General features: G+C 39.6%; 4 protein-coding genes across 5 annotated transcripts; 1 reads left to right on the top strand and 3 right to left on the bottom strand.

Annotated features, from left to right (window-relative positions):
- Positions 1-630: 630 nt before the first annotated feature.
- LOC143852788 (Plant invertase/pectin methylesterase inhibitor superfamily) lies at positions 631-5,086 on the bottom strand. Its single transcript, XM_077362389.1, has 2 exons — positions 4,065-5,086; positions 631-1,346 (listed from the first exon to the last, which is right to left on the bottom strand). The coding sequence occupies exons 1-2, from the start codon at positions 5,002-5,004 to the stop codon at positions 676-678; spliced, it is 1,611 nt and encodes a 536-aa protein (XP_077218504.1). The 5' UTR covers positions 5,005-5,086; the 3' UTR covers positions 631-675.
- Positions 5,087-7,313: 2,227 nt separating this feature from the next.
- LOC143853134 (uncharacterized) lies at positions 7,314-11,477 on the bottom strand. 2 transcript variants are annotated; one of them, XM_077362864.1, is made up of 2 exons: positions 11,224-11,477; positions 7,314-9,753 (listed from the first exon to the last, which is right to left on the bottom strand). In XM_077362864.1, exon 2 carries the CDS (start codon positions 8,387-8,389, stop codon positions 7,565-7,567), a length of 825 nt encoding a protein of 274 aa, XP_077218979.1. In that variant the 5' UTR covers positions 8,390-9,753; positions 11,224-11,477; the 3' UTR covers positions 7,314-7,564. The 2 variants fall into 2 exon arrangements, with proteins under 2 accessions (XP_077218979.1, XP_077218978.1); XM_077362863.1 differs by having other exon boundaries at positions 7,314-10,539.
- Positions 11,478-14,574: 3,097 nt separating this feature from the next.
- Positions 14,575-15,198, bottom strand: LOC143852323 (uncharacterized). The gene has a single exon (XM_077361712.1). The coding sequence runs from the start codon at positions 15,196-15,198 to the stop codon at positions 14,575-14,577; it is 624 nt and encodes a 207-aa protein (XP_077217827.1).
- Positions 15,199-19,258: 4,060 nt separating this feature from the next.
- On the top strand, positions 19,259-24,573 carry LOC143852594 (pectinesterase-like). Its single transcript, XM_077362047.1, has 2 exons — positions 19,259-20,430; positions 23,765-24,573. Exons 1-2 carry the CDS (start codon positions 19,464-19,466, stop codon positions 24,457-24,459), a joined length of 1,662 nt encoding a protein of 553 aa, XP_077218162.1. The 5' UTR covers positions 19,259-19,463; the 3' UTR covers positions 24,460-24,573.
- Positions 24,574-27,011: the final 2,438 nt, after the last annotated feature.

Raw genomic sequence — 27,011 nt, forward strand, 5'->3', positions numbered from 1 at the left:
TCAGGGGCACCCTTGCAAAAAATTGGATGAAAGGGCACCCCCATTCGTTGACTTTTACAAATGTGGGGTGCCCTTTCATTAGGGGTGCAACTCGGATTAGGTTCAACCCGAAAAAAAGTCGGGTTGAGTTCGGGTAGGGTTTGGGTTCAGGTTGAGTTTTCCGAACCCATGTTGAGTTCAGGTTCGGGTTGAGGGTTTGGGTGACCGACCCGAGTGAAACCCGGCATTTTTTTATAAAAAATTTATTTTATAAGCTTAAAAACTCGGGTCGGGTCGAACTCAAGTCAAGTTTGGTTCAGGTTGAAAAAATGGGTTCCTCGGGTCGGGTCGGGTTGGCCTCAACCCGACCCAACCCAACCCGAGTTGCACCCCTACCTTTCATCCAAGTTTTGCAAGGGCACAAAAATTGGAGGGCGGCCTTCAATCTAGCCTTCCTATACCCCTACACCTTAGGGATTAAAATGAATGGAGTCATAAAGACATTCAATCCAAGTGACCCAATTAGAGATCACCAATAAATTATTGAACTTAATCTCGAGTCCAAGAATAGGTTTGGGGTCCACATTCCGTTCCAACAATCTAAAATGAACAAGGCCTTAGGGATTAAAAATTAATGGACTCATAAAGACATTCAATCCAAGTGATGCAATTTGAGATCACCAATAAATAATTAACTTATGAAGTCAAACCGGCCGCGAAGGTCACTCCAGTCGCCGGCAACCACGATTTCCCATCAATGAATTGTGCGACTGTAAAGAAATTCGCCACTGACGGTTCCCTAATCACATGATAACCGGGCCATCGGACTCGCCCGCCCAATGCTGACCCAGGTCCATAATTCATGTATTCCCCATAATACAATGTGTTTAGAGCAAAATTCCCAGCCCATCCAAGCCACCCCTCGGGCCGAACTTGGTTATTAAGGTATGTTTGCATGAAAACTGTCCTAGAAAACTGTTTCCAAGGCCTCCCTAGGTAAGTAGGTTGGGACCCATAAACGAAGCTATTTTGTATAGAGAATCCGGTGCTCTGATTCGGATCCTTTCGGCCTTGGGCAGTGATGGTAGTTTTCTGGTTGGGCAATGGATTTCTAGTGAATATCTTGCAATTTTGGAGGACGGCAGCGCCATTTCCGAATATGAAATCGATTGTTCCGTAAATGTTGCACTCGCGGTAGAATTGGCGGAGCGAGTGAGCATATAATGTGTCTTGGTGGCCTTCAATGCTACAGCGGAAGAAGGCCGACCGATCCGAGTCGACTCGGAGTGCAACTGCCTGATGGCTCTGGGGTCCTGCAGTGTTGCGAAAGGTTATGTCCCTTGCGATGAATCCCATGCCGGAAACGGCTGCACAAGAAGGAAATGGTCAGATGTTTCGGCAAAGAGACCGAAGGTGTAACGTCATAAATTTTGTATGATTCAATATAAATATTATAGGGGACCATATTATAGTTTACTAATTTTTATAGGGAAATGATATAAGCACAACCACGTTTTGTTATTTGTGTGTTCTAGCTTGTCTTATCTTTTTTAAGTGGTTTGTGAGAGCTTTATGAGAACTGTAATAACCTTTTGACATGTCTTTAAATACTAAATGACAAGATAAGTTGGCGCAAATATCAAAACATCATTGTGCTGATAACATTTCCCTTTTATAACACGGTTTAGTATAAATTATAAGGTTGCCTCATTAGTTTTTCATAGCATGGTTTAGTATGAATTATATGGGTATTTTTTTAACTTTTTATTTCACATGTAAAAATTTACTTATTGCTCTAGTTAGTAAGGGTGTAAACGGATCGAATTCGGAGCGAATATGACTATATCCGAATTCGATTACAATATACACTATCCGAATTCGGATTCGGATTCAACGGATATTTAATATCTATTACTGAATTCGTATCCGCCGAATATTGTTCGAATTCGGATACTATCCGTATCCGTTTATCCTGTAAATTCGAATATTTTCTTGCAGCACTTTATCTTTTTTCTCATTCTTACTCCTCGAATGAATTTTCCAAACCCTAAAACTAGACCTCTACATTCTCTTCACAAAATTAACTCTCAAACCTTAAAATATTTGGGATCCTCTTCTTCCTTTAAAAAAAAAGGCAGAGAGAGAGAGAGAGGCGGTGGGGATGGATGATGGTGTTGGTAGTGGTCTTTGGGTTTTTTTTTTTTTTTTTTGTATATGATGGAATGGGTTTCGCCTATTTTGAACATGGGAAGTGAGAGTGCTGATGGTGGAAGATGAAGAGAAGTGGGGATGGAGATGGAGATTGGGTTGGAGATGGAGGTGACTGGCGGTGATGAAGATGACTGTGAGAAGGTGGAGAGGGGCGGCGGTGGATTTTCGTGGGGTTGGAGGCACCAAGGAATGCCGAAGAGGTGTCTCAGCTTCCTCCTCCTTAGAAGTCCCCTCTTTTAATTGCATTTTGGATTTTTATATAACCCTAAGTTGAAAAATTGATCTGAGCCATCCATTTACCATCAATGACCTAGATGGCCTTTTCACATTAGAATTCTCTAGAAGTTATGCCATCTTCTTTCAATTATCATCATCCATTTATCTCTTTCATCCTACAACCCACATTTGTTGCTTCATAAAGAAGCCATGTCAAAGTCCAAGAATTCTCTTAAAATGAGAGAGTACTTCATTTCCTACCCAAAATACTTTTTGTTTTTGTTTTTTTTTTTTTCTAAAAAGAAAATTCACTTTTCTTTTAGAAACAAAAGATAGTGTGTCATTACTAAAAATAAATATTAATGATATTATTAGTAATAAATAAAAATGATTTACTTCTCGGATTCGGATGCTAAACGGATCGGATATACCATTTACCAAATTCGCATCCGCTAAGAGCAGGATATCTCATAAACGGATTCGGATAATATCCGCTTGAAACGGATTCGGATGCGGACGGTAATCAAATTTCCGAATATCCATTTACACCCCTACTAGATAGGATCATACACTACATACTATTTGTGTTAGAATATCTTAATTGGATTTAGTAGTTGGATTAGATTAGGAAACTTAGTAGATTAAGGTTATCTCTCTCCAAATCTTAGCCATTCTCTTTCTTTACATCTCACTTCTTGCATAGTATGGGTAGGGCCCTCATTTGACACTTCAAGTTTTGATATGGGAGGGCCCGCCATCTCTACCAAAAATCATGCATATTGTAGGGCCATCATTTTAGGGGTTCAACTCGGGTTGGGTTGAGGCCAACCCGACGCAACCTGAGGAACCCTTTTTTCCATCTCGACCCTGACCTGACCCAAGTTCAACTTGACCCAACCGAGTTTTTAAGCTTACAAAAAAAAAATGATAAAAAATGTCAGGTTTCACTCGGGGCGGGTTGCCCAAACCCTCAACCCAAACCCGACTTGAACTCAATCCGACCCGACTAGATCTGAGTTGCACGCCTATATCATTTTACACCCATGAGTGGGCCCACCATCTCCCCCAAAATCCATGCATAGGGTGGGTCCCACCATTTTACACCATGTTTTCATGCGGTAGGTCCCACCGACTCCACAGTCTCCACTCAAATCCATGCATTAGGTGGGGCTCAAAATTTTACCCAATTTTTTGATGGGGCGGTCCCACAATCGGTCAAAGGACAGGAAGTGCAAAAAAGGAAATACTTTTCTCATTTCCCACATTAAATCAGGTTTTTACTTGAGGTAAAAAAAAAAAAAAATTCCCACATGTAAGGATATTTTGATCATTTATGAGTAAAAAAAATCTACCACGAGTAATTTGGTAAAAAATTGATGGCAGGACTCGATTTGAAAAAATTCTCTCAAATGGACTATTTGTAACGGGAAATGATTTCAGCACAAAATAGTTTATTAAACGAGCTGTCAAAAGGTTATTGCATTTCCCCAAAAGCTCTCACGAGCCAATTAAAAAAGAAAAGACAAGCTGGGTTTGTTCAAATATTAAAACATATATGGTTGTGCTTAAATCTAAATTGTCAGTTCCAAATAAGGAAAAGTAGAGACATATTGCAAAAACCACTAACTGAAAATAAAAGAAGGCAAGGAGAAACTCACCAAAAGTAGGGGTCCGAAACGTAGTCCAACCTTGCAAGAAATTCCTACTGCCAGATACCACCGTGATCCCCATGCCATCCCCTACTAACATGATATTAGTCTTTTTCTTCTTCAAGTCCACATTCTCCCTGTACAGCCCCTTCTTCACATAGATAACATATCTCCTTAAGCCATGATCGGGCGCTCCATTAATGGCATCCATGATTGATCGATACCTTCCACTTCCACCGATCGACACTACAGCATCCACGTGCATCGAATTAGGAGTTGCGCGAACGAGTTCTTGTTCTTCATCCGAAACCCATGTCGGGAAATCAAAATTCTTTGTGTTTGTAGTCCCATTTCTAGGTGGTCTTAGAGGTGTGCTATGAATTCTCTTAAACATGGCTAACACATTGCTAACCAGTTGTGTCACTTCGTCTAAGCTCCCTTGAATGTAATTCTTTACGTGACCGTTTGTCCCTTCAAATCCTTCTAAGCATGTGTCTTGATTACTCAGTGCTGCACTCAACCATGCTCTCAGATTTCCTTCCCCTTCCATGGTTCTTGATCCAGATCGGATTTTTTCCATTTCAGCTAAGGATAAACCGAGCTCGTCCATGGAGAAATCGAGGAGTTCTTGGCAGTCTTCAATTGCAATTTGTTCTCGGGGATTAGTAGACAATGAGGTGACCAGTGAAACCAATTCAATGGCTCTTTGGACTTCATTGATTGTGGCCTGGACGGCAGCTTTGAGGATGGAAATGATGCTATTGTGGCCCTTTCGCTCGCATTCGGATTGGAAATTTGAGAGGCAAGATTTGAAATCTGCGGTGTTGAAGCAAGCTTGTTTCATCATGGATTCTACAGTCGGGATTTCTTCATAGGAAGGAGGAGGAATGGAAAGAGCTTGGAATGTAGGAAGGAGGAGGAATAGGAGAAGGGTGTTAGCAAATGCCATCACTAGGTTATTCTAATGTTGAAGGAAGAGATGATGTTGATTGCCTTTTAGAGAGGTTTTATGCATGGGGAGGAATGTGGGATTGGTTTGTCTTGCAGGGTAGGGTTTTATCTTCCTTTTATTCCTTCTCCTCTATATTAATAAAGAGGAAAAGATAATAGCAAAGGGATTTAGATACCTTTCTTCATTTGCTTGAAAAAACATATTGATAGGAAACCCAAATGATGAAAAAATGCTTTTAAACAAGCTCTTCATCAAACTGGAAAGTTATGCTTTCATAAGGGAGCACGTTTGGTTATTCCATGCTTGCTATATATATATTATTGCTCAGAATCGAGTGGGTTAATGTGGGAACTATATGTGATTCTATGAAAATTTTGCATGGAAAAATAAAAACTGTTGAGAAAATCCGCCGGACAAATCAATCCGATCGTGCACAAATTAAACGAAAAGGTAAAATAGACAAATTAAGCCACAAGATGAACACCAAGATTTTACGTGGTTCGGCCAAGCCTACTCCACGGGCGAGAAACACGGTCCTCCACTATGAGAAAAACACTATACAAGGATTACAATGGATTTAACCCAAACCTACAAACCCGCAACCCTTTCCTTGCTTCTCAAACCCAAGACCGTACACCGAGAGAAATCCGAGAAAAAAACCCACAAGAGAATACCCGAGAAAACCGAAAAAGAAAACCCTCTTCTTTCACCTCTCTTTTTCTCACTCTCTATGCCTCACACACCCACACGAGAGAAAAAAATCTCGTTTTATACTTAGGTTTGCCTAAAACCTAAAAGCCAAGCTTTCTTCTTTTGGCTTTTACCTTCCCACCCAAGAAACCCACGGTGGGTGGGAAATATGGCAACTTTCCCAACAAAAACGATATGTGAAAGCTGATGTAGAGCGCAATCGGAGGTGTAATTTCTAGATTGTACTGAAATTAAACCTACAATTTTTTTGGGATTTTTTTAAGGGATAAGGAGCTGGATCTTACCACAAGCGAGGGGACGCACGAGGTTCAATCAAGCACGGAGTCGGCGAAATGAAGTTCTTGCATTCAACAAGTTTAGATGGGGGAAATGGAAGAAAAGCTACATTCAATTAGGGGTGGCAACGGGGCGGGTCGGGGCCGGATGTTGGGGTCCCCTTCCCCTTCCCCTCTGCGGGGAATTTTCCCCCTCCCCTTCCCCTTCCCCTCTGCGGGGATGGTGGGCAATCCCCCTCCCCTCCCCGCGGGGAATATCTAATCCCCTTCCCCTTCCCCTCCCCGCATCCTTCGGGGACAAAATCCCCGCCCCGCCCCGCCCTCTCTTTGGAACCCAACCAAACCAGCAAACAGAGCTTCTTTCTTCTACGTCCATTACAGACAATATTGTGATGAATGCTATGATTCTATTCATGTGATCAACAAACAGATGGACAAATCAGAAATGCATGGATGAGACAACAAACATAAATAACAACAGGACCTCATCTTTCAGCAATTTTCTGCATAAATTATGGAATGATAAATAGGAAATGAGCACCAGGATTACATTCATTAACAGGCAGCCAATGTGCAAAAAGTAACTATTTCAGTAGTCACAATGAACTTTAAAAGTCCATAAGTGGGCGCTCACACACGCAAAATAATGTTCATTAGTTCATTCTGTATAGCATGTTAGCCCCCAGATGAGCATGAGAAATGAGAATGGAGAAGAGAACAAAATCAACAAATGACTTATTTCTTTAACTGCAATTTAGTCTAGTGCTGACATGAAACAAATTTCTAGTAGCTAAATTTTTCTTGTTGAAAATTAAAACCTGCAATCCAACCCTAAAATTCTGTTGGCACTACGATTTTTTGATAATTGCATACACTCAGCGTCTCAGGCTCTCAGCTTGTCTTTATTATTTCAACATCTGTGAAAAGGTTATTCTAGTTCCCAAAATGCTCTCAGAAGCTAATTAAAAGGAAAAGACAAGCTAAGTTTATGTTTGGGGGAATCTTGTAGCCGATCCACAGAGTTTCTAGTAGTTTTCCTTAAAAAAAACACTTAAAAATTTACAAAAAAATGGCATTGATTAGCGGGGCGTAGCGGGGCGGGGCGGGGAGGGGACAACTCCATCCCCTTCCCCTTCCCCTCCCCGCACCGGGGAATTTTTATATTCCCCTTCCCCTTCCCCTTCCCCTTCCCCTTTCAAATCGGGGAATCCCCTCCCCAAACGGGGCGGGGCGGGGCGGATCCCCGCTTTTTCGGGTGAAATTGCCAGCCCTACATTCAATAGCTTGTAACTCCACTATCTAAAGGAAGAAGATGAAAAGACAAGAGGAGCCAAGCTCTCTCAAAAAAGAAAATTCTCTAAAACTCAAATCATCCAAAAACTAAATTGAGAGAGATTAAAGAAGGGGCTTTATAACACAGCCCTAATACAACATTGCATCCCTAAACTGCCCCTAATGTTGTAAAATGACATTAAAAGAAATAAATCCACTAAAATAATAACACCAAAAACTATATAAGCAAGGGGCCAAATAAAGGAAACTCTAGTCTAAAGGAGCCATGTGGGCCGATGTCAAATGCCTAGGGGATGCTCTGCATCAAACTCCCCTTCTTGAAAGAACTCGTCTCGGGTTCCCATCGACCACAGGAATGAGACTCCATCGGGATCAAACACAAAGATAACCTTGTTCTGTTTTTTGCTACTATTCCCTCGGTAGACACCCATCATCATCTTGCTATGACTTCGATCAACCTCTTCATGGATAGTGCGATTCATGAAAGATCCCAATTGCAAACCCATGCCATGGTGGAAGGAGAATATGGTAAAAGGTCTATGGTGCAAGGCCATGGGATACACCTCATAAAATCCATCCTGAATTGTACTGGCATCTGTGAGAAGAACCTGCAAGTCCACAGAATAAAATATACAAGCCCCACTGTCATGGCTAAAAATGTCCTCATATTGTTCCATAGGTTTCTTTCCATAGATATCCCCACTGTTATTCTCATCCCAGAATGATGGTCCATGTTCATCTCCAGTAGTATCTCCAATATCTGCCTCATAATCACTCTCTAAACCAATGGTCATATCAACCATATAAAACAATTCAAGCTCTTTATTTGCTTCACCTTCTCCTTCATAGCTATCAAATGAAGGAACGCCCACCGTAGAAGCATCGTTAGCAAACTCTTCATTCACATCTTCAAAGTATTCTTCAATTGTTCCCAATTCATCAACTTCTTCACTACTGATATCTTCCTCTAGGATGTCATTGGCCTCTTCTTCAAGCTCATCATGATTGGTATGTCCACCATCAATGCAAAGCATAGAAGTAACTTGGACATCATTTTCATTACTTAGCTCCAAGTGTACTTGCTGCCCAATAGTTTCATGCATCTCATCTTCATCTTCAATATGGTTAGAAGCTACTTCTAGCTCATCTGTAGTGACACTAGCCTCATCAAGCTCTATGCCATCATCCGGCTCCAAAATAATGTCTTCTTCTGCTTCTTCTTGGCTTTCTACTAGTGACGGATGATCATGGTTGATTTCCTCTTCACTTTCATCACATTTCTAATCCATTTCATCACCTTCTTGCACAGGCATTGTACTTTTGGGATATTGGTTGTAGTCATCATGATCAAAACGAGTAGTGAAGGAACTAGCAATGGAATGAGGGTGAGAATGTACCCTATGTGGCTGTGATGGTGGAAGAGTGGCCCTTGCATTCCTTTGTCTGTGCTTCAACTGAATTTGGTCATCGAAAGATAGGAAATGTCTTGTAATTTCCCTTTTCAATTAAGCCCCTGAGTTGATTGGTGCTTCATCAAGTTCTCTACGCCGGTATGTCAAAGAGCTCCACCAATCCATAAGCCGGTCTTAAAATTTCGAAACAACCATGGCAACTTGCTCTTTCATTGGTACTTGATTGGATTCAATACCCCATCAACAACGGGTACCCACTCAAATATTTCTTGATCTTGCATGCTCCCATAGACTTTGGGAATGGTAGCTTCAACATGAGAATCAAGTCGCCTGTCGCTGGAAGGATGAAAGTCATGCCTCGGGACTGTCCACCTCGGCATTCCCTCTTTCTTTCCAACCTTCTCCCCTTCTTGAAAAGTTTTCTTCTTCGGTGGAGGGGGCCGGTTGTGATGAGAAGCAATCCCATCCCATTTTCTACTAATATTTCTTCAAGTAGTGCATCTTGCGTCTTCCCATATTCCAACAATTGATCAAGAAGTGGATGACACTTCAGCTGATCCATGCCAAATCAATCACACACAATAGCAGCCAACTACAGATATGAATTGTATATGCCACAGAGAAAACAGATAACAGCGAACAAAATACCAATACAAAACTTTCAATCATCAACAACGTATGACATCAAAAATAGCCAAGCAAACTGAAATTTCTGCTCAAAGCACCCAATGTGGAAAATTTACTGCTAGACACTTTGGTTTAGTTCAAGAGGAACTCAACAGAAACTCAAGCTCAACAATTTTTTTGGCTCGGAAATTTTTGGCAATTTCAAAACAAATGTGCTAGTTCCTGTCCCAGACTATTGCAAAGAGAATTCTAAAAGCCATGCTTCAATCTTGCTGGATACCCAATTTGAGGAAGCTAGAAGTGGGAGTTCAGGCTGTACAAGTTCTGAAGTTGGAATGGGAATGACTTGTGAGGACAGCCTATCACCAATTGTTCCAATATTGAATGGTCTGTCACTGGGCAAAATGATCACTGAAGGACTGATGAACCTGTAGCAGATTTGAGGTAGTATATGAGATTCCAATGGTGGTTTGAATGCAGTTCTTTAGTGCATCTCATATCACGGTTCAATAATGCATAGTTGAAACTACACCCACTTCTCACTAAAACAAGGAAACTAATGCATTCCAAATTGTAAGGCAACAAAAAGGAGAATTCAAGATGGTTGGCTTCAATGTAAGTGAATTCCCGTCATAGAATTAACCACATTAGCAGTATTGTGACACAAAGCCAACTGGATCCCAGGAGCTCAGAATTCAGATATGGTTCTTGAATGATCAGGATTTGATTTGATGGCTTAAACTAGGCATCTAGCCTGTGAGGAAACATGTCAACAAATCAGCAATATCATATGTATGTAGCTAGAATACTTGTGCCTGAACTTGTCTCCACAGTTAAGAATGTAGCCCTGGTAGAAAATTGGCAACCTAACTTCAATTGTGGTAAGCTAGGAGGCTGCTCTGGTTAGTGGGTAGTACCGATCTATTTAAAGGTGATGAGCTTAAAGCTTAATGAATATAAGGGTGTCAGAAAGAAGCAGCTCCGTTGTCTCTTCTTAGGACACTAGATCTGTAAACTGGAGCCCCAACAGGGTTGACTTATCAGGAGCTAACCCACTGATGGAACTCTTTGCCCAACAATATGCTTCCCAGGCTCATAATAGTAAGCGCCTGGTGAGAGATTCACTATGCTGTTGTTCGAAGTTGAAGCTAGAAAGGACAGGGCAACCTTTATGTTGCTCAAGCCCAAAAACAAACACCTGGGCTGCATTTCAACTATAACATGCAAATTTCATCACTTATTTCACCCTTGAACAAATTAAGTAAACTTGAAAGAAACTATTCACTAGCTTTGAAGGATCATTTCCATGAAACAATTTGTGGTTGCAGGAAAAAATTAGAGTCAAGCTACCATGAGAACCTCCATTTTCAGCAACATGCTTAAACAACCAATGAAAAGAGCATAGATATCTCGGTGTCTTTAGGAACACTCACATGAAAACCCCTTTCAAGCCCAACTCTTTACTGGAACATTAGATCCAAATGAAGAACCTCGACAATTAAACTAGGTTTAAAGTGAGGATTCCTTTTGTAGCTAATTCTTCAAACAGCTTGCATGCATAGATGGAGGCTAATATCAGAACGGTTCACGACCATTTCAGGAACCGAAATCCACAACCAATTTATCAAAAGCCTCCAACAATGCTTTAAAACAATTAGATCCCTGGAGAGCAACGACTCTCAGTTTGATCTGATGCTGAATTTCTCGGATCCAAATCTTCCCAATAACAATTTACAGCACAAAGGTTTCATGATCTTTTAATTTTATTTCCAAGATCCGCAAGAATTAAGAAATTCTGCAAACCTAGTTTTGAAACCAAATTGATGTAGATTGTACTGAAATTAAACCTACAATTTTCTTTGGGATTTTTTTTTAAGGGATAAGGAGCTGGATCTTACCACAAGCGAGGGGACGCACGAGGTTCAATCAAGCACGGAGTCGGCGAAATGAAATTCTTGCATTCAACAAGTTTAGATGGGGGAAATGGAAGAAAAGCTACATTCAATAACTTGGAACTCCACTGTCTCAAGGAAGAAGATGAAAATACAATAGGCGCTAAGCTCTCTCAAAAGAGAAAATTCTCTAAAACTCAAATCATCCAAAAACTAAATTGAGAGAGAGAGAGAGAGAGAGAGTAAGGAAGGGGCTTTATAACACAGCCCTAATACAACATTGCATCCCTAAACTACACCTAATGTTGTAAAATGACATTAAAAGAAGGGAAATGTTATCAGCACTACTGTATTTTGATGATGGCACTCCTCATTTTATTAAAAGTATGGTATAGCCCGTACCATAGGATGATCCAAACCGTCCATTAGATGGGCCACAGCCTAAATAGGTTGTGCCCCAAAAATCCTTTCCATACGTTGATCCTAACCCTCCGATCTGAATGTTAGAGGGTTGACCCTAACCGTCTATAGATCGAAGGGTTAGGATCAACCTATGAAAATAAATTTTGGGGCACAACCTATTTAGGTGTGGCTCATCTAATGGACCGTTTAGATCACCCTATGGGGTCAGCCATACCGTACTTTTAATAAAGTGAGGAGTGCCCTCATCAAAATACAGTTACTACTGATAACATTTCCCTAAAAGAAATAAATCCACTAAACTAATAATACCAAAAACTATATAAGCAAGGGACCAAATAAAGGAAACTCTAGTCTAAAGGATCCATGTGGGCCGATATCAAATGCCTAGGGGATGCTCCTGCATCAAAAGCCTACCATCAAAAGTGCATCAAAATTTATTTCTGTATAAGAAGTGTTTGGGATCACTTTACCAATGGTTCTCAATTGGAATCTACCTAGACTCAAGGCTTAATATTCTTACATTATTACCTAGGGAAGTTATATGTCCGGTAATTAAACAACATTCCTTTTAATTACCCAATAATAGTCAATACTTATGAAATCAATAATAGGGAAATGATAAATGCCCCCATTTTCATCACATGGGACACCCAACTACAGTGTACCTGGCAATCAAATCCGTTGAGTCCTTCTGACATGAAGTACATCAGCCCCTCTGCAGTCATTGATACACTGTTGCTGGGTGTCCCAAGTGATGAAAATGGGCTCATTTATCATTTCCCCAATAATATCATCAAGTTTGAAATAAACTTATTGCTTTTAGGCAATATAGTCTAACATATATTAGGTTACAAGTTAGGCTTCCTAAATTAGATATGCACTTATGTACTATCGTTTGATATGATTAGAGTATTGGAGTCAAAACCATTTGACACACTGTGAAGAGTAAAATGCCGAGAATTAAGAACTGGCTATCCTTGTCTGAGATGTTAAAGGTCTCTTTGAGGACCAACCGACTATAGTTGCTTTATTAATTAGTACGTCTAGAAGGCTGTCAAAGGCCAACTTTTCCCTTCCATCTATTTTTAATAAAATGGATCTTAACGATGATTTCTTTTAATCATTACATATTAGGAAGGGTTTATTTCTGTTGTTAATTAGTGACAATTGGCGACCAAAATAAATCTGCATGATGCGGATTATGGGCTAAATAAGAGGCATATTTGTCATTAGGATTTCTAAGCATTTATTTACATGTTATTTAGTTTCTGGGAGATTATTTCCATATTATTTAGTTTATAGAGTTTTATTTCCATCTTTTTACCAATTTTATGGTTATTTTATTGTTCTTAGGGATATTTTGGGGATTATTTAATATTGTTAGGATTATTTTAGTCATTATTACTCAGGGAGTTTTAGTCTTTTATAGATTCTTAAATGCCTATTTATAGGCCAATTTACAGCTTTTTCATCACTTTTGATGATTATTCGAGTAGATTAAAGAATTGAGTGCTTCTTTCTTACCCAAGTTTTTCTTGTTCTTTTCTTCTTCCTTCCTCCTTTTCTCTTTCTACCACACATGACCGGACTATTCCCTTTAATTTCTCTCTCTTTCGCTAATTAATTAAAGTGACAGATTTTTTTTCTTTATGGCGATGGATTTAGTTTGTCGCCAATATTACCTATATTTCTTGTATTGAACACAAGGAGAGGCATCGGAAAAGGGTAATCAAGGATGGCGTACCTAATGGCTATGGGTAGGGACAGAGCCAGGGGGCAATTGCCCCATAAAAAATGGGATTTTTTTTAATACTGTTAGTTTTATGCGATTTTTTGGTATTAGAATTAGTAGTTTTTTTTTTTTTTTTTTTTTTTTTTGACAAATAATGCCTTGCGAGTTTTCATTGGTTTGGACTTTGGATGTGCCAAATTTTCTCCAAATTTATCTGGTGTTGCATGCGGGCAGCGTTTTTCGTTAAGAAAGCCCACAATTTTTGGTGGGACTGTTTTGCGTTAGATGGAAACCTAACCGAGAGAGAGAGAGAGAGAGAGAGAGAGAGAGAGAGAGAGAGAGAGAGAGAGAGAGAGAGAGAGAGAGAGAGAGAGAGAGAGAGAGAAGCTGATATTTTATATGAGAGAGAGTGGCTGAGATTTATAGGGTAAGTGCTTGTAAACTCTAGTATTTTTCACAAATTACAGTGGGCCTACTTCACAGGATGATCTAAAGCGTTCATTTTTTATTTTTTATTTTTTTATGGGTAAGCTGGGGTTTAACAGGGACCCCTACCGATTTATTAGATAAAGAAAAAGATAGAACAATAAGATCACAAACCAACCCTAACTCGGAACAAGCGAGAAGGGGGACTAAGGCTCCACAAATAAGAGCGACAAGCACTAAGCCTAAGAGAACAAAATGATCAATACTTCTGAATTACATAATCATCTAATTTTGAGGGGGTGAGATGGGCTCTTTGGGAGCGCTTTGGCCAGGTTCTCCTGGGAACTTCCTGCCAGTTTGATTGTCCAAGATCCGGGGTCTCCTCTTCACCGTCCTCATGTTCGGCTTGAGTCAGGTGGACTTCACTGAGTTCTTCCGCCCATGATACATTCTTTTTTGGAGAGACTCCAGGGCTTTTTATGCTTGTTTGAAGTGAGGGAGTCTCTTCAGGTTCCTCTGATCCAGAGTTGTCTTCACACTCTTCGTCTTCACTCTCTTCGTCTAAACTAGAGTATTCGTTAAAGGTTTTGGGTTGGCCCTCTTCTTCTTCATGCTCTTCTAACAAGTTGAAACTATTGTGGGTCTAATGCTATTCTCTGTAATCCCTTTTGCTTTGACCGCTCCTTTTAATGATGAAGAAGATTCTCCCACAAGGAAAATCTCCAGACAAGGGGCCAAGATTGGCTCTTCATTCAAGTCTTTTTCATCAGAATTCTTCACAGGCTCAATGGGGTTTTTTTCCATTCCTGATTTGGTTTTTTTGTTTGCTGAGTGTTGCTTTTCGGACAGTTTGCATTTGTAAGGCTGAAATCTCTACAGCACAAACAAGCTGAAGGGCGCTGATCATACTCAATCTGCTGAGTAATGGTTTCTGAGGGAGTCTGGAGGTCAATAGAATCTGGTAAAGGAAGAGCATCGACATCTATTTCAACACAGAAGCGAGCATAGAGAAGACGAGAGCCTTCGGCTGTAGAAGTATCCATGTATAGGGGTTTCCCAATACCACTATCAATTTTACGGATTCCTCTTTGGGTCCAAAATTGAAGGTGGAGATCCGGGAGCCTCACCCAAACGGGAATGCTAGCCAGATTTGGTTTGATAAGGGGCATATCAAGGTACCAACGCTGGAGGATTTGGGGCCTCCCGCCGAAACTGTGAGTTCCCATCTCAAGGATTTTAGAACAATCCTCACTATTGTTGAACTTGAACAAGAAAAACCCATGATTGAGAGCAGAAATTTTAAACTCTCCTTTAATCTGCCATTTTCGGAGAAGATGATCTTTCAGAGCCATGAAATAAGGTCTTCTCCCAATGAGGAATCCGACCAGACAATGACCCATCTGCTCTCAGCCAAAGAGATATCATTTTCCTCAAATTCTATTACTTTTTTCTTGGAGGATCAAATTGGAGAAGACAGACAATCCAGCTTCATGGGGGTAGCATAATGAAGCTTATCAATGAGGGCATTCCAAAGCTGGGGATTTGGGTTAGCAGGTTTCTTAGCTTGAATTTGAATTTCTCGCTCATTTTGGATGACCACTGGGTTTTTCAAAAGAGCCTGACTGGAAAGCGCTGGAAAAGGTTCCAACACGCTGACATTAGGGAAAAGGTTCCAACACGCTGACATTTTAAAGCGTTCATTTGTTGGGCCACAACATAAATAGGTTGTACAATGTAGACCATCTCCATAGGATGATCCTAACCCTCCAATCTATAGGGGTTAATGTAATGTGCAGACCCTTTACAGATCAAAGGTTTGGGTCATCTCAGCACTCACCATATAAAATCTCTAGGTTCATATTTATCTTTCTATGATATAGTTTAGAACTTTCAGCGAGGTGGAAAGTTGTGAGTCTAAAACTGATAATTGGACTCAAAATTTATGTTAATTTAGTTTTGACTCCAATTATCATTTTTAGACAATCGGCTCTCAAATCCAAAAGAAATAGGGCGTTAACATCCCATTGGTAGATAAGATTAATTTCAAATTATCCTACTTGCACATGAGGCAATATTTACTCATTGAATGGTTGGCATTTAGTGATCCTAATTGTAAGAGATATATGAAACTCTATAAATACATAAGATATAACAAGGTAGAACGAGAATTTTTCATTAATTTTTTGAAAATACATAAGATATAAGAGATATATTGTTGGCATTTATAAATTGCAAATTACCATTTCAAAAAAAAAAATTAAAAAATTATAGATTTTAAATTTGTGTTCATATATGTTTAGTTTGGATAACTATCTTGCTCATATACAAAGAAAAAATCAGGGTTGATTGTAAAAATCCCATGGGTTTTCTTCGCAGCATGAGCTTTTAATAAATGCGAATGAGTTTTTAAGATTAAAAGCAAATTGAATTGAAATTTGTGTAATAATTTGAATTTTTGATTTTATAATAATCTCAGATGTTTACAATTAACGATAACTAGTGCTTAACTAAGCACTTGAAGATAAACATGGGAGATACAGATAAAAAGATCATCCTAATCTAAACTAACTTCCCTAATCCACCACATCCTAATCTAAACCAACATCCACAAAGATCAGATCTAATCATGATCTGATATTATTTGACAAATCTCAACATGCCCCCTCAAAAGTATATTGATTGAAAATCTATATATGTTTGCATACAATGAAAATTCCCAAATTGATTACAATAAAAATCCCCAAACAATTACAATAAAAAACACCCCCAACACACTCAAGGGGAATATTGCCAAATCTTCTAGAGTAATGCACACGAAGTTGAAGGTCCATTAACGATGACTGATGCTTCCTACCGATGTCCATAGATTCCGGTTGTCGAAATAAAGTCGCTTACAAGACGAGTAACGAAGATAAACTTAAGGCCTTGATGGGTGAGCCAACATGAAATGGGTCACCATGGACCAATGCCAAAATTGGTGAGAATGAGCCCAATGGGCAAGAAAACTCTCTCAGGCACGCATTCCAAGGGTCCAAGGCATTTACCTCAAGGGACTGAAGCACCTCAATTGAGTAGAGTAGTTATTTCATGCACGTACCTCAACAGAGGTACCTCAACTGAAATAAATTGGAAAAAGAAGATTTCAAAGAGAAAGAAGAACAAATTGAACGACAACTAGCGGCTAGGATCACGACGGTAATCATCAATTGTAAATTTTGGACGGTGTATGAAAAGGGTGCAGATATAAAAAAATGGGGGTTTTAAGCACTTTCACATAAGGAGGAGAGAAAGGGTTGGTAGATTCCCTGATCGAGACTATCTGCCATAGGTTAGTGTCGCTGCGATGACACAAAAATCAGAGTTTTGTGGTTGGCTAATGAAAACTAGAGAAAAAAATGGCTAGAAATCTTGGATGCCATCAATAGTGAGGACCATGACGGAGGGAGATCAGTAAGGGAACAACGATAAATGACAGAGAAAGAATGGTGGCTTTGGGTCGATGATGATTTGCACTGCTTTCATGGCTGAGATGGAAAGAGTTCGAGCCGTCAATGGGAGTAAGGGCATCAGCAAAGATCTCATCGCAGCAAAGGATGCCAGGTGCTACGGCAGAAAAGGGCTGATGAGAATGGTTGGATTAATATTGAAGGTGTCTGTTGAGTAGTCAAACAAAGAGGCTGATGTGAGAGAGAGAAAAAAAGAAGATAGAAGCGGTTGCCGGGCGGAAGGCTAGATCAGCCGCCATCCGCCGGAGAACGGTGTCGGAAGCGTCTTGCTCAGTGTGTGGTCAGATCAACCTGGCTCTGATACCATGTTAAATTTAGGATTTTTTTAAAGCTAGGATCAAATTTAGGATTTGACTTATCACAGATGTTTACAATTAACGATAACTAGTGCTTAAATAAGCACTTGAAGATAAACGTGGGAGATAAAGATAAAAAGATCATCCTAATCTAAACTAACTTCCCTAATCCACCACATCCTAATCTAAACCAACATCCACCAAGATCAGATCTAATCATGATCTGATATGATTTGAGAAATCTCAACATTTATTGATTACGGTATAAAAATCCTTCTTTACCCCCTCTAGAGCAAATTTCTGGCTCCGCCCCTGGCTATGGGTATGCTGTCTCCCTCTATTTTTCTTGTTTTTTTCTTCCCTTTTTTTTTTATGGCCAAAGATCCTAAATCCAAGTATCCAACTATGAATATATGATTTACAATCTGCAGATCCAAGTGGGAACCTTTAAGTCCCACTAAATACGGTCGAGAAATGGTGGAGCACAGCTTGATCTTATGAGGTAGGCCCGATCTTGATCCATAAATAGACTTGGCAAACGGACGGGGCAGGGCAGGCCGGGTTTGACCCGGCCCACACTGGTCCTGGTCAAACGGGCCAGGTCAAAATGACCCAAAATTTTTTACAGGTCACTAAGCTTGGACCCGCACTCGGCCCACACGGGCCGGGTCAACCTGCGGGTCACCCGTGGATTACACCTTTTCATTTTTTTTTTTCGAACAAGGGCTTTCACGGAACTCCATGAATTTTCACGGAGTTCCATGATTTTTTTTTTCCAACAGGTTGTTTCACGTTAGATCCATAAGATCTGGAGATCTTTTACGTAGGAGTTTCCAGCTTTCAATCAGAGTGCTGTTATAAAATCATTCAATGGAGAAGATTGTTGCTTCTCTTCGTTAGGATCTAAAGATCTCCAGATCTTATAGATCCAATATAAATTTTTTAATAGCTTCAGCTCCCTCTTTGCTTTGCTCTAGCCCTCTCTCTCTCATTTTCAGATCTGAGAATGAAGGAACCTTCCTAAAGCTCAATTGTTTCTCTCTTCACTCCCTCTCTCAGATCTGCTTGCCAAGAAGAGAAATCATAGGATTTGGTGGTGGCGCTAGAAAGGGATTAGATTTGTGTAACAAAATGGTGATTGGATAAAGGTTGAGCTGAGATCGGATCTCCAGCAGGATCGCTGGAGAAGACGACGGAGGGCCGGACGGAGGGAGAAACCCTAAGCTCCAATATTTTTTTTGTTAGAGAGACGAGTGGATTTTAGTTAAAAAAATTGAAACCCTAAGTCGATTCTTTTTTACCAAAAAAGGGGCACCAGCAAGTCCACCCTGACCCGCCCAGTTTTACGGGCCGGGTTGACCTGCGGGTCATTTAGAAACGGGTCACGAATGATTGACCCGGACCCGGAAATTACGGGCGGGCCGGGTCGACCTGCGGGTCTGGGTCACATTTTGCCGGTCTATCCATAAATCCTCGTTTATGATCCATCATGACCCACCCAAGAAAAGCAAAAGTGTTGATTATTACAGGACTTAATCTTCAGCATGGGATGTCCACGTGGGATGGTACCAGACCATGTGGGCTGTTAAAGTGTGATTGAACAAGTGGTGGAGCGCGATGTTAAGAAACTCCCTGATACGCACATTTCTTCCTAACAGTTCCCATTAACAAATAGTAAATTACTACTCCAAAGTCCAAACACTTGTACTCAATTACCAAGTCATATTTCCACCCCCTCTCTGCTTCATCAGTATCACTCAATCCCTATCCCAAATGCACTAGATCCAACTATAAAATCTAGTCCCCTTCTCTTCTCTGCAATAAAATCACCTCCAAAGAACCCAAACCCACTTCTTAGAGACCATGTATAACCCAAAGAGAAGAACCCACATCCTATTCTCAGCCATTCTAATCTCCACCATACTCCTGTTCCTCCTTGCAACAAAAAACAACCCAAAACCCTCAAAACCCCTACACATTCGAAGACATCTCCAAGTTGCTAAATCTACATGTGAAGGCACTTTATACCCAGACCTTTGTATCTCTACTCTCTCTTCATTCCCCAACCTCCCCTCAAAATCCATCCCTGAGATTATCTCATCCACAGTCAATAGCACTGTCCTAGCTGTCCTTCATTCCAAATCCAACTGTTCAGGCATCAAAAAACACCTCCCAAATCTCGACCCCTTACAAAAACTCGCGCTTGATGACTGTCTAGAACTGTTAGACTCCACCATATCCGAGCTCCACACTTGTGTTTCTGACCTCTCAAAGAACTCAGCCTCTAAGCATTTCCATGACCTTCAAACCTTACTTAGCGCGGCTTTCACTAACCAATACACTTGTCTTGATGGGTTCTATAACACAAATGGGAAGGTGAGGGGTTTGATCAAAGGTAGATTGCACCATATTTCCAAACTGGTCAGCAACTCTTTAGCTATGCTTAAGAAAATTCCACACAAGAAGAAAAAAGGTTCTAAAGAGGTTTTTTCGGAGTATGGTGAGGTAAGGAATGGTTTTCCTTTGTGGATTTCTAAGAAGGATAGAAGGCTTTTGCAAACAAGTGTGAATAATACTAAGGTGAATTTGATTGTTGCTAAAGATGGGAGTGGGAATTACACTACAATTTCAGAGGCCGTGGCTTCAGCACCTAATGTTACTAATACAAGGTTTGTGATTTATATAAAGCAAGGGGCTTACTTTGAGAATGTGGAGGTGGATAAGAAGAAGACCAACTTAATGTTTATTGGGGATGGGATTGGGAAGACAGTGGTGAAGGCTAGCCGGAATGTGGTCGATGGGTGGACAACTTTCCGATCAGCGACTGTCGGTGAGTCTCTCTGTTTTTTTTGTTTTTTTTTTCTGTTCTTTTTGTTCTTATTAAATTAAATTAAAGTAACGGTTACTGTTACTGAAAATGCCATTGTTTTGAAGAATTCGAAGTCATTAAAAAGGGCTCGGTAACTGTGACTCATGAATAAGGGAAAGTGAACTTTGACTGTAAGGGTGCAACTCGGGTTGTGTTGGATTGGGTTGAGCCCAACCCCAACCCAACTCGAGATAACATTCCCTCAACCCTAACACAACCCAACCCAAGCCTCGGGTTGAGGATGGTCAATCCTAACCCAACCCGCCTCTAAATATCTCAACCCTAACCCAACCTATCTAACCTATCGGGTCAGGTTGAGTCGGGTTGGGTTCGGATTCACCTAGGGCCAAACTTAAACAAACAAGAAAAAAACATAATCATAAGAAAATCACGGTAACAAATGAGGACAGAGGTCAGGTTTGGGTCGGATAGCCAAGGTTGAAAATGCCAACCCAACCCAACCCAAGCCAAAATCTGGTTGAGCCCAACCCAAGTTACACCCCTAACTTTTAGTACCAATGGTAAGAGGCAATTTTTGTGCCCAATTGATGGCATGGGACAAGACCGTTGGTCTGATAGAATATCTTGAAAATACTTTGATCATACGATTCAAGGTCCTTCCTTCAAGCCTGACCAAACCTCAGTTAGGATTCCACCAAGAAAATCTAGCATTGATTTTTGTTGTCAATTTTGGATGGGACGAAGACCATGTGGATTGATGATCACGTTCTCTAATATCAACATCTCTGTCTTTTACAATGTCCCTTATTCTATCGAGTAGGACAAAAATATTGGCTTTTATTAGGGAATGGTATATTTGCCCTTTTTTCTTCACTGCCCCACCTCCTTGTGGTGCAAAAGTCTAAAAGAGTAATTAAATGCAATAGATGGGGCTGGCCCGAGGAAGAAAAGGGGGCAAATATATAACCTCCCCTCATTGATAAAGGGGAAATGATATCTGCTCCCATATTCTCCCTTGTAGGACCCAAATATTGCATTGTATTGAAAAATAGTGACCCATTTTGTAGTCATTCTCCCTCTAAGAATCCGTGAATTTTCAAGAAAGAGGGCTGCTAGCAAAACGGGATCTCACTTCCTTGTCTTTATGCGCATTTTCAAAAGAAAGGGGTTTTGCTACCGATATTTTATACATATATAGGCCACTGATATTTGCATTACCATGTTTTGGTAATGACACCTTGTCTTTTATTATGTGACCAGCTGTCAACAGCTATCAGACTTCCCTTAAAGCTCTCTCACCTGCCAATTAAAAAGGAAAAGACAAGATAAAGTTTGTCTCATTATCAAAGTATAGTAGATATCATCACGGTTTTAAATTTCGACCGAAACTTAAACCGACACCGGGACCACCAAAAACCGAAACCACCGACACCGACACCGAAACCACCAAAAACCGAAACGGTCATTTGTTTCGGCCGAAATTTCGGTTTTCTCGAAATTTGACCCAAAAAATCTGTTTTTTTTTTAAATAATTTAATATTTCACCAAAATTTAATATTGAATAAAATATTAGTTTCGATTTTTGTACTAGATTTTGACCGAAATTTTGAAATTTCAGGGTCCGAAACCAGTACCGAAACCGAAATTTTAAACCTTGGATACCATGCTTGTTAGTCTTTATTGTACATGTGAGACCGACAATGATTGATCTAATTTCGGGGTCCAAAACCAGTACCGAAACCGAAATTTTAAACCTTGGATGCCATGCTTGTTAGTCTTTATTGTACATGTGAGACTGACAATGATTGATCTAAGCCATTCTTAATTGTAGTAGATCTCATCTTTATGTTTCATTGCCAACATTTTTTTTTTGATCTGATGATCCTTAATATCCGATCAAAATCTATTCAATAGAAAATAGAAAAGATAAATATACAATAGTTCAAATCAATTAAAGGCACGTAATACTTAATTAAGATGTTTGATTTTTTGGACTATGGTCAATCCAAGGTGGAACCTTCCAATAGGGGTGTCAAAAGACCCACTTCGGATCGGATTTACTTATATCTTAGTCACGATCCATTCGAATCCCTTATCCGTCTAATAGGATTGAGAGTGTTCTTCAGATCCTACTTCATGTGTCTCAGTCATTTCGTTGGGACCCGGGTTGAACTCTTCCATAAAAGCTAGCCGTTAAGGGGAAGGTGCCCATGTCCTTATAAGTCCATCCATACCCTTTCAGTTACCCCATATGGGATCTTTGCTTTTGTGTGGAACCCAACACAGTTCATGTTAGACCGTCCAGTATCCTAGTAGCCCCCACTTACATTTTGGACAGTTAAAACTCTTAGAAGAGGGCACCCGCGGTGCAGTTGGGTTAGGACTTAGGGTCAATGTTTATGGAAGGACGAGAGGAGGGTGAGTTGAGAGATTAGAGAGATGAATGATAGAATACTAAAAACGTGAATCATTAAAAAAATACATATGGCTTATTGTTACTAAAATACATATGTCTAGATCCTGTCCCTTTAAGGTTGGATTCGGATGGTCCTTTGGACCATATGGGTTCATCGAGACCCTACCTACAAAGTAGACAGTTCATAACAATCAATGTGTGACCCATGCATGATAGGCGTAGGAAGAATGGTAACAGGATGATGCATAGAACATATGTTTTTTGGTAATGTACGTGGCAGTCGGGATGGTGGGATGTTGTGTCCATCACCCAAGATTGGTCTTTAGAAACGGACCATTGCCACATAATCTAAAAGCACTAGTGGAATGAACATGATCAATCAATCCAATAAATGTGAAACGTTGAATTTTTTTTACAAAAATTAAAGTGAGGCCCACTTCATAGGATGATCCAAATCGTTCATTTGCTGGACCACAACGTAAATAGGCTGTAACTCATAGATCATTACTGTAGTATTATCCTAATCCTCCGATCTGTAGAGGGACTGCACATTATAGAAGCCTTTATGGACCAGAGGGTTAGGATCACGAAGATGATCTACATGGTACAGCCTATTGATAATGTGGCCTGGCAAATGATTGGTTTGTGTCATCTTGTGAAGTGAGCCCTACCATACTTACTGAAAAACTCTAGACTTCACGCCCACACAGCATATAAAACCCATATATCATTATGGCAGCTAAATAGATTTGTTCTATAGTTATGCTTTATCTATTCAAATCCTCTTAACATTCCTAAGGCCATGTTCGGTTGTCACAATCTGAAACGAACAGGGCCTAAATATATGAGATGGAAAAAATTAGAATTCAAATTTGTAAGGTGAAAATAAACATTTCTCTTATTCACACTTCCTTTCAGCTGTGGTGGGCGACAGATTCCTAGCACGTGATATTACCTTTGAGAACTCAGCAGGCCCTAGCAAACACCAAGCCGTAGCAGTACGATGTGGTGCCGATTTCTCCGCATTCTACCGTTGTAGCTTTGTGGGCTACCAAGATACTCTATACGTCCATTCTCTTCGACAGTTTTACAGGGAGTGTGATATCTATGGAACTGTTGATTTCATCTTCGGAGATGCAGCTGTAGTATTCCAAAATTGCAATTTATATGCACGAAAGCCCGATCCCAACCAGAAAAATATTTTCACTGCTCAAGGAAGGGTAGACCCAAATGAGAACACTGGTATTTCAATCCAAAACTGTAAAGTGACAGCTGCATCGGATCTCATCCCAGTTAAATCTTCCTTTAAGACATACCTTGGTCGACCATGGAAGAATTATTCTAGGACTATTTTTATGGAGTCCTTTTTGGATGATCTGATTGACCCTGCAGGGTGGTTAGAATGGTCTGGTGATTTTGCTCTGAGCACTCTTTATTACAGAGAGTACAAGAACAGGGGGCCCGGTGCCAATACTAGTGCTAGGGTAACCTGGCCAGGTTACAAAGCCATCACTAACTCTACAGAGGCAAATCTGTTCACTGTGGAAAACTTCATACAAGGGAGTGAGTGGCTAACATCAACTACAATTCCATTTTATTCTGGTTTCACCTAGAAAAGACATGGTAGTCTTCTTAGTCTCTCATCTTCATAAATAACGGATGTTTCCTTCATAGATGAGATGGATGTTATTCTAATGTTCTTAATAATGGATAGCTTTCCTTTTGTACTCTGTTTTCATCTGAATATGGCAAACAATGATCACAAAATTTATGTTGTCAACCTCCCTCTTTCCAATGAGAGGTTTGATTATCGAAGATAAGTAGAAAATAGCTATAATATTAATGCAGGATTGTCAAAAAGAGAGGGAGAGCTTCGAAGTGTGAAGGGTATTATTCGTGTAATTTTAATAAATAAAAGAAAGGAATTAGCAAAAAACTGGCATGTGAAGTGAATATCATCTTCTAGATTTAATAATTTATCATCATCTTCATACTATGAGGAAGTCTAAACTGAAAGGAACCCTTGTAAAAAAGAGGTGAAAGGGCTTTCTGAAAGTCCCATTAGCTGCACATCACCATCATGTTCGAGAGCTCCTTTCGGTCTAGAATTCCTTTCATACCACATGTGTATATCTCCCTTTATTTTGTTGATTTCTTTTTGAAGCTTCCAATCTATTTTAGGCCATGGCCCATCAAACGAGTGCCAAAGAAATCTGTCAATTATTTGGACAAATGATGTAAACAGCATCTTGCCTTTATTCATTTAAAGAGCTGTCAAAAAGTTATCACAGTTCCCAAAAAGCTCTCAAAATGAAATTAAAAAAGGGCAGTGATAAATTCATCCCCTTGTAGGATAAATTCACCCCACTTGTAAGCTTCACAACAGTATTGTCCAACCAGTTCTCTCTCTCCCCCTTGGGCCCACCTTACATCATAAAAAGAGTACTTTTTAAAACAATCACATGGTCCCACCTGATAAGAAGATCCAAACTGTTCATTTATTGGGCCCAATGTAAATAGGCGTTGTTCATAAAATCATCTCTATAGGATGATCCAAATCCACTGATCAGCCTCTATAGATCGGATGGTTAATATCATCATATGGAGATTATTTTCCGGGAAATTCCTTTTTAAATTGGGCCCATCACATGAAAGGTTTGGATAATGGAATAGGGGGCCATCAAACGAACGGCTTGGACCATGCAATTATTAAAACATGTTGTGCTGATATCATTTCCCCCTTTTTTTTTTCTCTTAATCCCATTTAATGCACTTTGGTGATTTACAACCAATGGGGCACCCTTTATGGAATAACTAGTTGCAAACCCATGCGTAGCACGGAAAGTAGGGGTGTTCATTATTCGGTTAAAACCGAATAACCGAACCGAACGGAATTGGTTCGGTCGGTTCGGTTCGGTTTTTTTCCTTTTCGGTTCGGTTTCAGTTTTTTTTTTTTTTTAAATTCGGTTATTCGGTTTCGGTTTCGGTTTCGGTTATTTCAAAAAAAAATTCGGTTAACCGAAATTATGATAAAAAATATTATTTTTTTAAAAAAAGTACTATATGGGCACTCTGTAGGATGATCAAAACCGTCCATTTGATTGATCACAACTTAATTAGGTTGTGCTCAAAAAATCATTTCGATTGGATGATCTAGCCCTCCGATCGAAACCAAGATTTTGCTTTTTTCCCTCCTTTTCTTCCACTATTCGGTTCGGTTTTAAATAAATTCGGTTCGGTTATAACCGAATAACCACCCCTAACGTAAAGGGTAAAATACCACATGACAGTAACACTGCTGTACATAAATCAAAAGAACTAGTAAAAACAGTCATGGTGATTTCCAGTAAATTAGGGGATAAAACGAAAGTCAAACTAAATGGAAACTCTATTGACAAAATCAATGAGAAAGAAACCAACCATGCAATCACATCAGTAAGAAGGCTTGAGAAGTAGTATCCCTGAAAACAACCATACCAAATAAATCCAAACAAATCAGTACATGTGACTGTACAATTCATAAAATTTTTTTTTTTTTTAACTAACAACCAGATCAACTTAAAATGTTAGGAAACTTTTGAAAACAAAATGACAACAATGAAAGAAACATTAAAAATAGAAACATTAAATGAATCAAAGAATTCCACATTGCAATTAGAGTGCAAGTTGTATGTAATTGCAAACTACCAAGTGATTCTTTTATTATAGTGATGGTTTTTTTGTTTTTTGATTTTTTAATTATAGTGATGGTTAGCTTAAAGAATTTCTACAATGTGCCTAAATTAGTAATGGTTTTTTGTGTGACCCAAAACATCTCTATAAATTGAAACTATAAGTTTAATCTCACATTTCAAGCAGACCCTATGCACCATAGATTTAAAGAAATTGAATGGGAACAACGCACCTGTAAAACCCCAACATAACTTCAGTTTGTGCATTTTTTGTAAATGATCCCCACAATCCTGATTCCATACAACTGTATATGAAAAAACCAAAAAAAAAGTTACATATATAACCACAAAAAACTCAATAGAATATCACAGTAGCAAATATATCATGAATACTGACAAAAAATAATACTGCAAAATTCAATAGAACATCACAATAACAGATATAACATAGAAACTGACAAAAGCTAATGCTCTAAGAAGTAATGAGAAAAGGA

The sequence above is a fragment of the Tasmannia lanceolata genome, unplaced genomic scaffold (assembly GCF_043159265.1).
Source record: "Tasmannia lanceolata isolate RefF3 unplaced genomic scaffold, GAP_Taslan_0.1 ptg000019l, whole genome shotgun sequence".
NCBI classification, from domain to species: Eukaryota; Viridiplantae; Streptophyta; class Magnoliopsida; order Canellales; family Winteraceae; genus Tasmannia; species Tasmannia lanceolata.